This window comes from Myodes glareolus, chromosome 20 (assembly GCF_982192425.1).
Source record: "Myodes glareolus chromosome 20, mMyoGla1.1, whole genome shotgun sequence".
NCBI classification, from domain to species: Eukaryota; Metazoa; Chordata; class Mammalia; order Rodentia; family Cricetidae; genus Myodes; species Myodes glareolus.
In genome coordinates, this window is record NC_142045.1 from 8188920 (window position 1) to 8207750 (window position 18831).

The 18831-nt window shown below is 44.0% G+C and overlaps 1 protein-coding gene across 1 annotated transcript; it reads left to right on the forward strand.

Annotated features, from left to right (window-relative positions):
- Positions 1–430: 430 nt before the first annotated feature.
- On the forward strand, positions 431–9238 carry Npy2r (neuropeptide Y receptor Y2). Its single transcript, XM_048424782.3, has 3 exons — positions 431–724; positions 1065–1333; positions 6207–9238. The coding sequence occupies exon 3, from the start codon at positions 6254–6256 to the stop codon at positions 7397–7399; it is 1146 nt and encodes a 381-aa protein (XP_048280739.2). The 5' UTR covers positions 431–724; positions 1065–1333; positions 6207–6253; the 3' UTR covers positions 7400–9238.
- Positions 9239–18831: the final 9593 nt, after the last annotated feature.

Here is an 18831-nt window from a genome sequence, read left to right on the forward strand (position 1 = left end):
TAATATGACCATCCTCATTTTAGAAATTTAAAAAAAAAAAATTAATGCACGGAGGTGACTCGTGCAAGGTTGGGAACAGGGGCTTAAGGCAATCCTGGCTTCCAGTGCATGCTTCGTCACTTACAGACTCTACTGCCCCCTTTAAAATTGATGAAGAAAAGAGACCTGCAGCAAGCCTCCGGAAGGAAGGACAACCTTTGAATGAAGAGTTTTGCGGGCTGAAGTTGAAGCAACCCCTTCCTAGCCCTCCCAGCGTTGGTGACTGGAAGTCCGGTATGTCTTGTTCTACTCCTACGCGGGAGTTTGGGCAGGCTCCAGATCAGAGGAACCTTCCCGGGGACTCGCACTCCGCGCTCCTAGTGAAAGATCCAAGGGCGAAGAATTTTGAAGTCAACTAACTGGACAAAGAAAGACTGTTTTATTGAAGACCCTCTGCCATCCTCTGCTTCCCTTCTGAGAAACAGCTTTTGGCAGTCGACCTCGGAGACAGAATCCGCACGATTCCATCAACACCTGTTAAGGGCTTGCTGCTCCGGGGGCCACCAGGCTCTGGACTTGGTTTACGGTCCCGCGACCCCCATTTACCGCAGCTCCTGAGCCCGCTCTGGCCGGGCGTGCTGGCTGTTTGTCCTTGGAATCCAGCTCCTGCAAGGGACCGGCTCCCCGCCTTCCCTCCTACACCGCGAAACTCGGAGCCCAGAGTTGGATTCCCCGGGGCGTTGAGGTAGGTGTGGAGCGTCTCTCCAGATCGCCTCCTGCAAGCTTATTTGTCTGTGCCTTGTTCAGGTGCGGGGACCGCAGCTCCCTCCTCGCAGCGGGAGCTCGCTCCTGCCGCGGACTTTCCTCAGCAGATTTGATGAACTCCTAAGTGGAGTGAGGGTAGCAGCGGCTGGGAGTGGTGGCCACGTGCGATGGGGAGCTGTGCTGCCTAGGATAGGGTGCAGATGAGCGCGGGCTACCGGGGGTTGGTGGACCTTCTCCCCGCGTCCCTGGCCACAGGAACTTATCTGGCTCACCCCCACCCCTTGCAAGGCCATCGCTGTACCTGTGTCCTTTCCTTACAGGGCAGGGTTCGCCTCCACCTCCATCTCCAACCCTCCTCTCTCCCCGCCCCCTCCTACCCTGGGCTCTGCACCTCGCAGTGCGGGGTCCCCGGCAGCTACAGCAGCGAAGTGGCTCACTCAGCCGGCCGCTCCCGTTCCTGCTTGCCTGCTCACGCTGTCCCACACAGAACCGGACCTGCTTTCGGAGCTTCCCAGGGCCATCAACCGGTTGACTGAACACTACGGGCTTCCTCCTTCCTCAATTCAGCTGAACCGCAAGGGCCGGCGCAGTAAGTTCAAACTCCAGTTCTTCCGAAATCACGAAGGGGTCCTGTCCAGGGAACCGGGCATAGTGCTTCTAAGGAGAGCCTCCCAGCCCTCCCCGAGTTTAGGCGGAACACGGATTCTAGAGGGGTTAGGACCATTCTTGTTTTCTTCTTTTGCTAGACTTTTTTCTTTTATACTGAAGGTTCTTGAATGTTCCTTGATCAAACACTACAGACTGAGTCAGTAAGATAGGATTTTGCTGCCTCTTTAAAAAAAAAAAATCAAGCACCGTCTAAAGGGCAAGGTCATGTTGGATTTTCCAAACCCGTTCAAAAGGAGACATTTAATTAGGCTTCCATTCATTTCCATTAGATGGGATCAGCCATTAGGAGAAATCTATGGTGGTGTGGAAGGGGTGACACAGAACATATCAATACCTTTCTTAGTCAGGACCAGTCATTACGATGTCAGGGGTGAGCAGGAGGCAGCTCTGCTGTCATGGAAAGGAGGAGCAGATACAGGAAAGAGAAGCCTTCAGACGTTCATACGATCAGTCATCCCGTGCATGTAGTGTGGTTGAAGTCCCATCTCCCCTCACAGAAGGGCTAGCAGGTGTGTAGCATAGTGTTTGGGGTTCTTCCCTGGGAAAACATCCCTGGAAGAGGTGCTTGGTAGAATGCCAAGCTCTGCGCACCTGGAGTGATTCTGTTGCAGAAATAACTTGCAAACCCACAGGTTTCAACATGTAGTCAAAGCATGAGTAGTTAGTTCTCCGACTCATTAAAGCACCTTGAGCCTCAGAAGAAGAAAAAAAAAACCATTTCCTCTTCTAACAAATTGACTTAGGATGTTCAAGAAGACAGCACCATTCATAGTTTAGAGTGTCTTGAATAACCTGAATGCTTCATTTTGCCTTATTTCAAGGAAAGGCTCTTCCGCTGTCTGCTTCTAGCTGGAGGCAGGAGCATCACACGTGGTGGTATCCTCTCCTGCTCTTTCTCTCGTCTACTCTTCCGGAAGCGCCGCCATTGTGAGTGATAGATTCTGTGTTCAGGTAGCGCGTCCCCCAGCCCAAGGCGAGTGCTGTGCCTAAGCACAGTTCGTAGTGTCCACATGCTAATAGCTTCTCGATCGATAACCATTCCTGCAGAGGAGCTATAAATAAAGGGACTTAGGAGTGGAGAAAATAGGACTGGAGAGAAGGAAATAGCCAATAAATCCAATACGCTCCTCTTGCCGGTGCCTTTAAACCTGGTGCTTATACTCAGTTCCACCTGTACGAGCCTCAGACCCCAACTTTCGGAGTACTGCTCACCTCCTGTTGATAAGTGGAGTCTGAGTCTCTGCCCTCTGCAAAGTCAGGCTCTTAAGTCCGAGGAAAACGGTACAGTCTGTCAAACAGGTCAGGATTTCAATGCCGTGTTTCCATTAATTAATCGCGGGCCTGGTATCCTGGGAATACTCTGTTTGGAATGTATGTTGACCTGTGTAAAAAGCACCAGTATAGCAAATACAAGTACACAGAAAGCTCTCAGGTCCATAGGAGGGGTTGGGGATATGTGTTTGTGTGTGTGTGTGTGTGTGTGTGTGTGTGTGTGTATGTATGCATGTGCATGCGTGTGTGTAGTGGGGAGAAGAGAAATAGATAGATATAAGCACTTGAGAAAAGTTGCTAAGTGGATTATACTGACAGGCCATTTAAAAGGCTGTAATCCAGAACTGAATTAAGAGGGTCTTAGGCCAGACTTCTTACAGAAGCAAGTACCTAATTAAAGAACAAGAAACCACATATGAGGCTCTGTGGCCCAGAATGAATCCTGTGTGCCATTATGTTCATTAAAGACAGGACTGAAACTGTATTTCGTATTTAACAGGTAGTACTAGTTATTAGTAAAATTGTATTCTTGTTTATACTTATATTGGTCTTGTCCAATTACTGAGAGTCTTTAATGTACTAGGTGGTGCACCTCAAAATTAAACAGCAGATCATGAAGTTTCAGGTTTTGTCTTCAAAGACATTGCTGTCCTCGGTTGGACCAACTGTCACAGTCACAGTGTGGCCTGGGTTGTGGGCAGGAGAATGAGCCTTTTGCCTAAGCAAAGGCTCTTTGGTTCACCTCAGGGAGGGCAGAGAAGCATGGGGAAGCCCGGGATGTTTTAGATTTGGTAGCCATTAAGTATGAAACAACATCAGATGTCTATTGGGATGTCCGGAGAGCTCAGGACAGCGCAGGGCCTCGGCAGTGACACCGTCAAGCCTTAAGTGTCACACTAAGAAGCTGAGCCTTATTTTAAGGGGAGAACCAAATCAAAGCATGCTTTGAGCCGATCATGAAACAAACAAAGAAAAACAAATTATCCAGGGATGTAGAAGAGAAGAATCTGCAGAGATTTGGTTATGTAAGTGTTGGGAGATGAACACCGAAAGTTAGGTCTGTCAGGATTGCAAGAACAGTGCCTTCTTCTGCCTTAAACCGAAGGGACACAGAGAAGAGGCAGTGTGACCAAGACCCAAGAAACAGGCCCCCACAGGAAACAATCTCACTGGGTCTACAGTGTGGAAACCAGGGCTGTAGCCGAGCTGCTGAGGTGCTACCCAGAACACAGAGGGAGGAAGAAGCAAGCATCGGAGTCTTTCTTCCCCCTGCTTTCTATTCATGCAGTTTTCTTTTAAAAACTACTTATGTGTGCATATGATGGATATGTGTAGGGTATGTGTATATGATGAGTGTAAGGTATATATCTACACATTACATGTGTGTATGTTTATGTGCATATGTATGTTCATATGTATAAGTGTGTGTGAGTGCAGATGTGGTGTGTGTGTAGGGTACGTATGTATGTGTGTGTGTAGGGTATGTGTGGATGATGTGTATGTATTATATGTATGTTTGTTTGTTTGTATGTGCATAGGTGAAGGTCCCCACTTTCCACCTTGACTCTTTTTGAGACAGGGTCTCTTGTTCACAACTGCATCCACCAGGATTCCTGACCCACCAGCTTCTGGGAATTATCCTGTCTCCATCTCCCATCTTGCAAAAGAGCTGGCATTATAGATGTGCATTAAGCAGCCAGCTCTAATGGGCTCTCTTCATAGCTCCACACTTGCGTGGCAAAGCTCTTGATTCACTGAGCCAGCTTTGCTCATGCCTCCTGCTTTCATTACCCGCGAGTTCCTCCCACTGATTCAACCCAACCAGAATCCTGATAACTTGCGGTTCAGTCTTACAGAACAAGACAGAGGCAGAGAAGGTGGGAAGTGGGGTGGAAACACACAGGGCCAACCAACATTGTTTGTGAGCTCAGTAAACAGGATTCATCATAGATGATGCTATTAAGATTAATAAAAAAAAGATTAGTAAAAGGTCTTCTGAGTTAATAGCAGAGGCCTTTTGTGATTGTGTGTATATTCACAAGTATTACCACTGAGGTATTGAATCTGAGTGCTTTTATACACTTAACAGTGAATTTATAGTAAAACCAAATGTGTTATTTTAAGAAATCTAGTGGAAGTATTGCCCTCTGTCTTAACACCCAGCAGGATTCTCCCATCAGGATACAGATTTGCAAGGGCTTGTTGAATACATGTCCCAGTAAATGTCAAAATCAGCATGGTGAGTTGGGCATGATTTTACCTGTTAAGTTCATGAATCAATGAATGAAAACAGACAGAAAAAAAAGAAGGAAAATTAGAAATAAGATGCATGGCTATAAGAATAATTACAGTTAGAAACTGGACTAAACAAAACAGTGCGGTAGACATGGTGATAGCAGATGTGTGGGGGAGAGAGGTAGAGACCAGACGGGGGCATCTTTAAAGCATGAGGGGAGCTGCAAGGAGACAAGGAAAACCTGGAATTCTTATCTCAGTTTTAAACCTTAAGGGCTTTAATTAATGCATTGAGTGCAGCAGATTGCACAGACAGGGGAATTCTGGGGTGTAGGGAGGAAAAGAAAAGCATCCCAAACTTCTCTATGTAGAAGTGTCAGGGGGTCAGACTTGGATGCATTTTAAGGACAGCACTTTTGTGGGATGTTGTCCTGTGTTGTGTGGGGAGTTACTTTCAGACCCTGAAACCAAACAACAGATCTGCACAGAGTTCCATTTTAAACACAAGGTGGCTCAGCAAGACCACCCAAAGCAACACTGTGCTTATCATGCTAGTACTGGGGAGGTGGAGGAAGTTGGACCTGCTGTTCTCATTGGTCGGAAGGACTAGCCAAGGTGAATTCCGGACCAGTGAGAAGCCCTTTCTCAAAAACAACATGAATAGCACCTAAGAAATGGTACCTGGATGAATTCTTACCCAAGGTACAGAGAAGAAGAGCATTTACAAGAATCTTCACTTTCCTCCATCCCCACATGCATATGAGGGGTGGGCACATATGCACACGTGAAGGAAAAGGTGGCTATGTAGGAGTCCACACGTTTCACCTCATTTTATTTTCCCAAAGTTCAGGCACTCAGCACAGGGAAACCATTTGTCCCTTTTCTATCCTGTGTACTGGTGTATACTTGTCAGTTTCTAACAGCTAAGATGGTGAGATTTCCCTTTGTGTTAATTTGTCGACTTCATATCAATTGTAAAACTGATATATTTTATTGCATCCATTTTGCACGAAAATGAAATCTGTTTGCTCTCATTCCTTGTGGAATTGGTTCCCTCCTATAGAAAAATACATTCTTACCATGACCGTACTTATTTAAGACCTAATACCACCAATCCACGGTTGTAAATCGACTCATTTAGAGGGCTTGCTTTATCAAACTGTTCCGTGGTCTGCAGTGTTAGGGTCAGACTAGAGTTTTCTAGAAGAGTTCAGCCTAAACTAGAATAATCCCTCTAGGATGGCTGTCTGTTTCACTAGTGATTTCCTATGTTGTTATTATTGTAGATTCTTGTGTTATTGGGAGGCCAAGAGAAACGGAAGTGGTGCTGAAGATGGGCCCCGTAGGTGCCGAGGCGGAGGAGAACCAGACCGTAGAAGCGAAGGTGGAGCCCTATGGGCCGGGGCACACCACTCCTAGAGGGGAGCTGCCGCCTGATCCGGAGCCGGAGCTCATAGACAGCACCAAGCTGGTTGAGGTACAGGTGGTCCTCATATTGGCCTATTGCTCCATCATCTTGCTGGGCGTAATTGGCAACTCCCTGGTCATCCACGTGGTGATCAAATTCAAGACCATGCGCACGGTAACTAACTTTTTCATCGCCAACCTGGCTGTGGCCGACCTTTTGGTGAATACCCTTTGCCTGCCGTTCACTCTGACCTACACCCTGATGGGAGAGTGGAAAATGGGTCCAGTCCTCTGCCACTTGGTGCCCTACGCTCAGGGTCTGGCAGTGCAAGTGTCCACGATAACTTTGACAGTCATTGCCCTCGACCGCCACCGCTGCATTGTGTATCATCTGGAGAGCAAGATCTCCAAGCGAATCAGCTTCCTGATTATTGGTCTGGCCTGGGGCATCAGTGCCCTGCTGGCGAGTCCCCTGGCCATCTTCCGGGAGTACTCCCTGATTGAGATCATTCCCGACTTTGAGATTGTGGCCTGTACCGAGAAGTGGCCTGGCGAGGAGAAGAGTGTCTACAGTACCGTCTACAGTCTTTCCACCCTACTGATCCTGTATGTCCTGCCTCTGGGCATCATATCTTTCTCCTACGCCCGAATCTGGAGTAAGCTGAAGAACCATGTCAGCCCGGGAGCAGCAAGCGACCATTACCATCAGCGAAGGCACAAAACAACCAAAATGCTGGTGTGTGTGGTTGTGGTGTTTGCCGTCAGCTGGCTGCCGCTTCACGCGTTCCAACTTGCTGTGGACATTGACAGCCACGTCCTGGACCTGAAGGAGTACAAACTCATCTTCACCGTCCTCCACATTATCGCCATGTGCTCCACCTTCGCCAACCCTATCCTCTATGGCTGGATGAACAGCAACTACAGGAAGGCTTTCCTCTCCGCCTTCCGGTGTGAGCAGAGGCTGGATGCCATCCACTCGGAGGTGTCTATGACCTTCAAGGCTAAAAAGAACCTGCAAGTCAAAAAGAACAACGGCCCCACTGACTCTTTTTCCGAGGCTACCAACGTCTAAGGAGACAGGCATGGAAGCGCATGGAAGCATTATGACCAGAGCTGCCGATCAGTGCATGCCGACCTCCCATTGTACTGCCTAAAAAGCATGGGCAGTCTCGTTCCTGGAAACCTCGCCGGAAGAACTGCGGGGAAAATGAGCAAATTGCTGAGGTACAATGGTTTGATGACCACCATTTAGGTGGTAGGGGTGAAATGGTGAGTAAAAGGGAAACACTTTCGGTTGTTTTTCCGGAGTAAAGGAAACCTAAACAAGGATTCGGTGCCAGTCTGTCTGAAAAGACGAGGTAGGTGTTAATCCCGAGAGCGCAGGAGGATCCGCGCTGGTCCCTCACCACTGGGTGATAAGCTGCTGAAGAACTCAGTTTTCCGTGGGGAGCCATAGGCTCTCTGCTATGGTGTTTCGGTTTTATTGTCCTTCCAAAGATGAAACCCAAATGAGAACTGGTATAGGCGAACAAGGCTCATAACTACCGGGATGACTTCAAGGTAACTTCCAGCAACTGAGCAAATTTGCTATACGATTAATATTTTAGCAATGATGGGGAAATCCTTATATACTCAGAGAGCAATTAATTGTCATTAAAATCAAATGTACAAATGTTGAAAGTTTTTTTTTTAATTCAGGATCAAGATCTGAAGTTATTAGACTTAAAAGAAATGTAAACCGTTGTTTGATCTCTTGTTTTGAGCCTCCCCTGGTTTATGTAGCTGCTGTTCGGATGGCAGGCCTGCAGCCCAGTCCTTTTGCTCACTGTCAGATGCTAAGTCCTCTGGACCTGCACAACCCCTGCTTACCGTTCCTGCAGGGGAGCAAAGGTTTCACTAAAAATTAAATGCACTGGGAAGTGATTTTGTAACAATTTGAGTTTAGTTGTAAGCAATTCCTCTCCCCACACACATAGCTCTAATATTTTTACAGACACTGCTGAATTATGTTCTTTGGAGTGCATCTTCAAGAGACCTGTCTATGCTGAGTGAAAATATAATTTCATTAAAATGGACCCGTTTGGTAAGAAGTCTCAAAAAACTGAGTTCCTTCCACTTTGCAAATGTTTGGCTTTAAACAAATTTTCACATAAGTTTTCTATTTTCAAAATGAATGTATTTTGGGGTAACATAAATATGTATACAAAATAAAAGCGTATCTATGAACAATGAAACATTAGGAATTTTCATTTAATGCTTTTATAAATTTAACTTTTATTTCAATAGTACCCAACCAAAGATGATTAAGACTCTATTTTGTTCACATAGGAAAAATCAGAAAGTGAGATGTTACCTAGCTGCGCTTCTCTGGATGCTAGTTTCAATGTAGGTGTATTTTTGTAAATATGACAGCATTTGCGAGAATATTCCTTACATTTTAGAAATAATCAACATAGTCTTATACTTAGTTATGATATCAATGTTATGCAGATATTTAAAATTCAGACTATGGCCGTTATCAGATCCCTTTCAGGGTGGAAATAGAAGCTCGGTTTAGAAATGAACTGTTCTTGTGGAATACTGATAGGGGACAAACAAAAGGAAAAATATGACAAAGAAGTCAGTGACACGCACTGTCATCTGAAGTGTATCACGTCACTATAAAACGGGGTTTGCCTGCAGACAAACTTTTCCTATCTGATGCAGAAATACGATGTGAAAAGGTTATTGTGGCGTTTCTATGCCCCTTGCAGAATTCGTACCCTGTACAAATCCTGTGTTACTTTGACTCCTCCTGTGACACCTGATGATTCAATTGACATATTTATGATTGAGTTCGTATGTTAAAAAACTCTTATAAAGTATCTTTTATGTAGTGATTTTCATGTTAAAATAAAAAGAATTCGGGAAATTGTGTAGAGTTTCTATGTAGCTCTTGCTCTACATTTTGGCTGAAATCAAGTCCCTGACTAACATGTGAGCATGCTGTGATTGTCCTGTGGGTGAGTATCCTGTGAGTGTCCTGTGAGTGTCCTGTGAGTGTCCTGTGAGTGTCCTGTGAGTGTCCTGTGGTGTCCTGTGAGTGTCCGGTGGGTGAGTGTCCTGTGAGTGTCCTGTGAGTGTCCTGTGGGTGTCGTGTGGGTGAGTGTCCTGTGGTGTCCTGAGAGTGAGTGTCCCGCGAGAGTGTCTGTGAGCGCTGCCCAATGAGACTTTCATTTTGCGTTTCCAGGCAGATCTTTCTCTTGAACTTCAAGCCTCCATTCCCACACTAACGAAAGGTGCTTGCACTGGTCCCATCGACAGACACCAGTGTGTCCCAAAAGGAACCTTCCAGGTAAGTGCAAACATCCAGATCCCACGATGAGCTTGTCACCAATCTACTGTACACTACTTCCCAAGACCTCACACTTTGGAGTCAGCCCAAACAACACTCTGGTCTAGCTCCGGGCTGTCAGTTCCTGCGTTTACTATAACTCCTGTTTCTTCACATTCTCAGTCTTCACTGCACCTGCAGTGGCTGTTTTCAAGACCCGCATTATCTCTTACTTTATCTCTTATCTAGGTTTATAAAGTGTACGCAGTGTTATTTCAGAAGTTCAGAGAGTAAAACAGCCACCCTGATCATCATCACAGATGAGGCAGTGGTGACACACACCTTTAATCCCAGCAACCACGCTTGTTTGCCATAGAAACTGGGTGGCAGTGATGCAGGCCTTTGACCCCAGAACTAGAGAGGTATTTAAGACAGGAGGAGACAGCTCTCAGACACAGTCATTCTGAGATTCCTGGAGAAATAGCCATTTCTAGAGGTAAGACCCAGTGGCTGGCTGTTTTGTTTTTCTGACTTTCAGGTTGAACCCCAATTTCTGTCTCTGGGTTTTTATTAATCGTGCTGCAACAGTATTTTCCTATTTGTGCTCTCTATGTCTTGTCATTTTATCATACAATCCAATATTGTGTATTTATCAACTAGCCAAGGCAGTTGCTCTTTTTTTTTATTCAGATTTTATTAAGTCATTCTTCTGATGAAAAGTCTTCAGCTGAATCCTCATAAATCTTACTTTAGGAGTTCTATATCTTATTGAGAATAATTTTACTGACTTGAAAGACTGTTTGACGCCTGAATTAAGTTCTCAATAGGAACAGAACCAATGAAATCCTTATATGATTGTAATAGGCGATTTGTTAGTTTTCCATGCTCAGCAGTGGTAAATGGACTCATTGAGAAAGAATGGATATTGTGTATACTGGCTAGCTTTCCCTTCTTCCATTTTTGTTTTAACTGAGCCTCTGGCCTCTTGGCTGGTGCTGCTCACATTCAACACAAGTCTCCCTTTAGCTAATCTTCTCTGAACACACCCTCACAGACCCACTTAGGAAGTGCTTTGCTGATCTCCCTGGCATCTCTCAATCTCATCAAGCAGACAATCAAGTTTAACGTTTGCAGAATCTGATGATGTCTGTTTGTTTACCCCATGCAAACTCACTTTTCATTCAGCTGCTCGGTCCAAGGACCCGAAGAAGGACAGGTGACGTCTTAATCATGTGGAATTGCAGTACTTGTAGTTGCTGTCATCAAATTGATATTCAATAAATACTAATCAGATTCATCAAGTAAACTGGAGTGCTTTGGTATTTGTTTGAGACAAGATCTCTTTCCCATAGCCAGGGTGGCCTTGAATTTAACAAGGAGCTAAAGATGACATTGAACTTCTGAGCCTCTTGCCTTAACCAATTACCTGCTGGGTTACAGGTGTGTCCCACTGAATCTCACTTGAAGTTAAATTTTTGGAGTACATATTGAAGCCATTATTCAAAAACTATATCCATGAAATAATAAAACATAACTTAGCTTGTTTGGTTACAGTCTGTCTAGGAAAGCAAGATTTAGACTTCCTATCCAAGAGTAAGAAAGCTGTTTCCGAATACAGGACAGCATCAGGCTTTGTTGTTTGTCTTATTTAATTGATAAATTAATGTTCAACTGTGCATTAAGCCAGGTGTATTTCTCATGATAGGCAAGTGCTATAATTTTTTCAAGTCATTATATATCAATATTGACATATTTAGAAAAAAACTGTCTTGCATAGATTTTGTTTATAGCTCAGACAAACCTATTTGAAACTTCATCATCATGGGATATTGGAAGATTCAATAAAATTTGGCAGTCATGATTCAGCAATCTAGAGACGTCATTGTAAATACTGTAACTACATAAAACAAAGGTCAGCAAAGCCATTGAAAATGCTGGAGAGGGAGCCCAGAAAGTCTCTGCTAGCATTAAGGTCATCAGGAAGGGACTGTAATGTAAACATGCTAAGGCCACTCTTGTACAGCCTGTCCTGTGGACATAAGACAAACAAAATGTGCAGTAGGAAAAAAGACATGCAGGTGCTATCTGCAATACTAGAGTCCGATTTGGCATTGAAATGAAAGCACTGAAGGATAAGATGGAGTTGTTGGTTTGTCATCTCTTACCGTCATATAAACCAGTTCATATGAGCTATTAGAGGCCCTTGACTGTCACTGAATGAGAGCCCCGTTAATATCAGTGGCCAACAGACAGCAGAGGAATGACGTGTATTCCTGAGGGACCCGAACACAGAAGAGGCAATAGTTGGTGACCAGCTCACTGTGTAGCATGAGGGCCGGCTTGTTGGGGTTTCTATACTGCCCGGTACCCCACAACCAGCAAATCCCAAAGAAAATCACACACAGGACTCCATAAGATTATAAAGCTGATTGGCCCATTAGGTCAGGCTTCTTGTTAACCCTTGTAACTTATATTAACCCATTATTATTATCTACGTTAGCCACACGACTCAGTAACTTTCTCAGCTGGGCAGCTTACATCTTTCCTCTCCGGTGGTCTGGGCAGAACTGGCAGAGGGAGCTTCCTAGAATACTCCCAGTCTCTTTGCTCCACCTCTACTTCCTGTCTGACTTTCCTGCCTATACTGCCTGCCTGGCCAATCAGCATTTTATTAAAATATGATTGACAGAATACAGACAATTCTCCCACACCATTTCCCTCTTTTCTTTTTTAAACAAAGGAAAATACCCATAGTCCATTTGTGGGGAATGTGGGCATAGTATTTCAGGCTACTTCCTGCTGGTTGGGGGTGCTGATGATCTTATGGGGACCTAAAGAAAATTTAGAGTTATAATCAAGTCCTGACTGACGTATCCTGGGAGTCTTGACCATCTCAGGAAGCAGTCTTCAATCTGTTCTGGATGTAGAACTCAAGCATCCGGGCCGTCTGTTCCTACCAGAGATTTCTCAGGTGATCTTCCTTGTTCAAACTAGATTTTTTTTTAACTCAGAATGAATCCACAGCCTCTCATTTTCTGTGGAAACAAAAGTAAAATTTCTTCTCCAAAGTATCATACCTTTTGACTTCAATTTTGAAGTCAAGGTATTTTCAAAATGCCTATCTTGTGTTAGTTCAGCAGTATTTATAAACAAAAGTCTTTTAGCAGCGGTTGCTCCTTCTTCAGCATTCAAACAATTCAAAGAGAGCATAATAGCATACAGTATCAAGATTCTCTGTGTATTTTCCATCTTTATTTTAACCTCTATTTCTTCTATTTTTTCTTTTAACTTTTGGCTTTTTGAGTCTGGTTCTCTGTATATATCTTTGTCCTGGAATAACTCTGTAGACCAGATTGTCCTTGAACTCACAGAGATCCCTCTGTCTCTGCCTCCCCAGTGCTGGGCTCAAAGGTGTATGCTACCACACCTTGAACTCATAGAGATCTGTCTGTCTCTGCCTCCCAGGCATTGGGATTAAAGGCGTGTACCACCACACCCTGAAGTCACAGAGGTCAATGTACCTCTGCCTCCCAAGTGTTGGCATTGAAGGTGCGTACCACCACACCCAACTACTCTCTTTTTACTTTAAGAACTTTAACTTTTATCCTGCATATATTTTTAACACACTGTAAACCGTTCAGAGGTTTTCTTCCTCTTTGAATCTCTCTTTACTGTCTATCTCTCTTTTCCTGACTACATGAGTCTAAAACCGTGGTTTTGACGGCTGGATCCAGCCCATTCCTTAGCTTTTCAGCCTCATGGTAGAGGTACTGTTGGAGCCATTTTTATTGTCACAACTCTACAGTGTTTCAAGGTCCCTGCCAGCAAGCAAGCTGCAGCATTCTGCTCACAGACCACATTCAGTCAGACTGCCTGCCTAAAAGGGTCAGAGTTTGCCCTGGCACGACGGCCCAGAAAGCTGGCATTTTAAAACAGCACAGCTTTTTTTCCTGCTACAGCTGAAAACCAAAAAGCATGAGTTCAGCTTTTCATCAACACCGTTTAAGTGTTTTGTGGCAGGACCTTTTAATGAGCTGTAGGGTTTTGCAGCTAAAGTTGAGTCAGGAAGCCTCTCTTAGATGAGAGTGCTTGCTTGCCTCTAGCAAGCAGAGCAGACCCGAGAAATTGCTGCTACCAAGAAAATATGCTTTACTCTATTCTTTCCCAAGCTTTCTCAGGCTTTCTGTGGATTCAGTTATCCACGTCTGGGCGCCATATGTAACATGAGGGGCCGGCTTGTTGGGGTTTCTGTCCCACCCGGTACCCCACTGCCGGCATACCCCAAGGAAAATCACACACAGGACTCCATAAGATTATAAAGCTGATTGGCCCATTAGGTCAGGCTTCTTATTAGTTCTTGTAACTTATATTAACCCATTATCATTATCTATGTTAGCCACATGGCTCAGTACCTTTTCCAGCGGGGCAGCTTACATCTTTCCTCTCCGGTGGTCTGGGCAGAACTGGCAGAGGGAGCTTCCTAGAATACTCCCAGTCTCTTTGCTCCACCTCTACTTCCTGTCTGACTTTCCTGCCTATACTGCCTGCCTGGCCAATCAGCATTTTATTAAAATATGATTGACAGAATACAGACAATTCTCCCACACCATCACTGGACTGTGCACACAGGAGAATGAAGAAAGAAATTAATTCAGGCCCATCAATTAATGGACCTCTAGTCTGATGTGGGACGTTAGTGGCTCTTCTGAGTCCCATAATGGGATGTTCATGAGCTGATGGGGGATGAGAAGAAGAAGACAAAGCAGAAAAGAGATCTGTCCAAGTCTCTCGAAGGAAAATGTGACACAATTTGTGCCAATCTGAACTTACTAAGTGGGTGGGGCATGGGGAGGACAGGAAGCTAAGTGTTGCACTACTGAAATTGCAAAAGGCTTTAAGCCAAAACAGCTCATAGAAGACACAAATGATTAAGAATGTAAATGAGCTGGGTGCTGGTGGTGCACGCCTTTAATCCCAGCACTTGGGAGGCAGAAGCAGGCATATCTCTGTGAGTTCGAGACCACAGTGGTCTATAAGAACTAGTTCCAGGACAGACACCAAAGCTACAGAGAAACCCCGTCTCAAAAAAGCCAAACCCTAACCAAAACAAAAATACAAATGACATCGATAAACTTTCCTCTAGAGCTAGGTAGTTATTCTCCTAAAGTATTCAGTACATACCTTTATCCTGTCAGAAGGTGAACTGTAGATGAAGATTGTTTGCAATATGGCCATGTTTGGCTGATGCAATCACAAGGACCACAGTGCTGGCCTAGAGTGAGCCAGATCTATCTGGCTCCAGAGGTGGACACAGTAGGCTATGGGATAGTGCTTGGACCTGAAACAGGACAAGCATTACCAGCAAACTCTGATGGGACAATCAACTACGACGCGACCCCGTGGCTCTGTGACAGCAGCTGTAGCCCAGCATAGGCCAAATGACTCACACACCCACAAAAATGTTGGGACTGGCTAGGGTAGCTTTTCTCAATAGTGCAGTTGAAACCCAACATTGCTCCTCTTTTGTGTGTGAGAGAGGAGGGTGGCACATGCTTGTATGTGTGTGTTCAGCTATGTGGTGTGTGTGCATGCCATGTGTGTGCACACAGGTGGAAGACAGTCAACTGTAGGTATCTTTCTTCAGGAGCCATCTACCTTTCCTTTGGAGACAAAGTCTCTCATTGGGATCTGCAGCTTATCAAATGGGCTAGGCTGGAAAACCAGCACACCTTAGGGATCTTCTGATATCCGCCTCCTCAGCTCTGCTGTTAAAAGCACAAGCTTCCACATCCAGCGTCTTATTTTTTATATGGATGTAAGGGATGTGGGTCATCATGTTAGTCCTTTGCTGACTGAGTCATCACTACATCTATAAATACTGCTTTTCTTTTCTTAATAGATTATTATTTTATGTGCATGAGTGTTTGCAAGCATGAATGTTCGTTTATCACATGCATGTACGATGCTCATGAAGGCCAAAAGAAGGTCTGGGTTCCCTGGAACTGGAGTTACAGATGGCTGTCAATAACCATGTGGATGTTAAAGACAAAGCCTGGGTCCTCTACAGGAGCAGCAAGTGTTTTACCCACTGAGCCACATCTCCAGCCTCACATTATTGCTTTTCTTTGGAAATGATTGAAAAGAGATCTTTTCATACAATATTAAACCTTGCAAACATTTCTTTATTAGAATCCCCCTAGCCACCCAAATTCAATGGTCCTTATTTGGGATGGGGGATGGATGTCATCAGAGATGCTGCTCTCTGTGCTAAAATGTTTCATTACATAATGCTAACCTTCAAGTGTCTCTCAGATTTGCTAAAATGTCTGGGAGAACCCTACACACGACAGTTAAGAGTTTGAATGACCAAAAAAGGAAATAAAAGAGCATGGATAAACGATTCTATCCGAGTATTTGAGTGAGAAAAGGAACTCATAGAAACTGTAAGGCTGTTGAATAAAAATCCTATGACCAAAGGTGAGAAGCCTCCCTTCAAGTGATCAGCTGGGAGGCTCCTGAGATTTCTTCACAAATCATAAAGGTTCTTCACCCAAACGGCGAGTTTTATTACTTCAATATAGTGCGGAGAGAAACTGCGCTAGGGCTGAACTTGAGGATTTCTACCTGATTGAGTGTCTTCATGGTACTAAAAGACACTGTTCCTGCTGATGGGGGATAATTGTCATCGAAAAACCTGACAAGTTACATATGCTGTGTAATAGATAAAGAGTATGTCAGGCAAGTGGTGTCTACTAGTGAAAGAGTGGCCCTGCTGTTATGGGGCAGCTCACTGCTTCCTGATGGGACTTAAGGCTCACCCTACAGCTGGTAACTCACATCTGGTACTCCTCTCCAAACAAAAGGTCAATGACTAGGCATGGTCATAAGCTCTAGTGGAAAAAAATACAATTACTGAAGGAAGCGCTGAGTGTTGTATAGATTTTCCTATGAAGCTCTCCTGCCTGGAGGGAGGCTTATCAGACTCAGGAAGTAATTAAAACATGTGAGGCCCAGTAAGCATATAAAACTTACAGGACTCTGGAAGCTCCTAAAAATTAGAAGACTCACAACCTCCTTCCTTATGTTTTTGTAAGTATCTTAGTTTGGTTTCTTTTACTATGATAAAGACCATGACCAAAAGGAACTTGGGACTTCCTTTCATCTTATACCTCATTCCCATCATGAAGGGAAGGTTGGCCAAGAACTCAAGCATGAAACTGGAGGCAGATGCTCTAGAATAATGCTGTCCACAGGCTTATTCTACATGTCTTGCTTAGCCTGCTTTTTTATACCACACAGGATGATTGGCCCCAGTGAACCAGGGCTGAGCCCTTTCAAATCAATCACTGACCAAGAAAATGCCTACAGACTTACCCATAGACAATCTGATGATAGAGGCATTTTCTTATTTGAGATTTCTCTTCCCAGATAGCTCTAGCTTGGGTTAAGTTGACAAACAAGTGATCAATACACTAAAAAATAACAGCTGCTGAAGAGAGACGGTCATTCCGCTGGCTGAGCTGCCGAGAGGTCTGGGATGCAGTTGTCAGAGCACTCACCCACGCTGGTGCAGGGATTTAGTGATACAGGTGCCTTTATCTCATCTACGCTACAGTCAGTATTTCCCTTCATCCATACTCCTGTTAGCAGACCCAGGAACATAGCTGGCTCCCTAGTTAGAGTTAGGTAAAGTCGTTGTTAGTGCCCTGTCTGAGTTGTATAGGTGATTTTCTACATTTCTTCAAGAAAAGTCATACAATATATACAAAGGTGGGAACTTTGTTAAGCAAAGCATGGGCAAAGATTGACTTAGGGGAATTACAAGTGCAAATTGTTGGACTATCCAGAATCCATAAGTTCTTGGGAAGTCAGAGAAGTTCATCTTATTGGAGCCAGAAGATTAAGACAATTGGTACGGTTATCTGTAATTCCAACATTTTTTCTTGTCAGTATTAGACTATGCAGTTGAAAAGAACTGGAAAGGGCCCACTCCAGAGTCTACTCCTTTGTAATTAAAACATTTGCAAATTTCTACAGTTCATTTGCTTAGCAGTGCATAGCTTCTCGTGATAAGTGTACTATGTCATTAAAATAAAGAAGTACTCTGTCATCTTCATAAAATTACATAAATACAATGTACTAGTAACATTACTTTTGACTTGTTGTAGAAAGTAATATAAAGATAAGAAATTAGATATGTACATATGTGTGCATATTCCATAGCATGTTCTGTTACCCAATGCCACAAAGTATCTGCACATGGAGCACTGAGCATCTAAAGATAGGAATAAGCCCTTTCCAAATGGCATGCCCACCTCCACCATTGTCCCTGCAGAGTAACTGTCCCTAGGCTGTGCGTGGGGTGGAATGTGGAGAGAATAGACTGTACTTTGGAATATAAACAAAATAATTTAAATATGTAGAGTTTAAAAATACTTCTGGTGAGTATAGTCTATTTCAACCAGCCAGTTGGTAATTATAGGTGACAGCTAGTTATAAAGCTTCTAGATAGACACGATTCATATTTATTAGGTCAGAATAAACTATGACTTCACTCTGAGGTCATGTCTGATCTGGGGGGAGCATCTACTATTCAATCATTTCTGATCTTCAGTCTAAGGAAGCCATTCTGTTTCTAATGCAGTCAGAGGTGGAAACAAAAGACATATTTATGGTTACGACTGTTTAATGCATGATGCATACTAAAATGGAATCAGATCATCAATCAAAACAATCTGCAGTGGAATTTGGATGCTAAGGGACAAGGCCACATACAGAGACGTAGCAGCACGCTGTAGATGAACAGACACATAATTTGAAACTCATCAGAATAGAAAGAGAGCTTTGCCACTCAACGGTTGTTTCTGCCATTTGTTCCAGAAAACATAATTTATTAGCAATAAAAACTTTGTCCCTGCAGACAACCCTGTTTAGACAATCACCTCGATCTTTTTTGTCAAAGGCACAGAGAGTGTCACAAATGTACAGATGATGAGGTACATATTTGCTTCCAGCCTCAGAAGCTCCACAGGCACAAGCAAATTGGGTTGCCACTAAGATAAAGATTTTGTTTTTTTACATTTACTTTCTAGTGTTTTGCTTTGCAGTCCAAAATTAGATGCAGGAATACCTATGAAGACCCTAATGAATTATAAATTATAATTATAAAATTATAATTTATATTATAATTA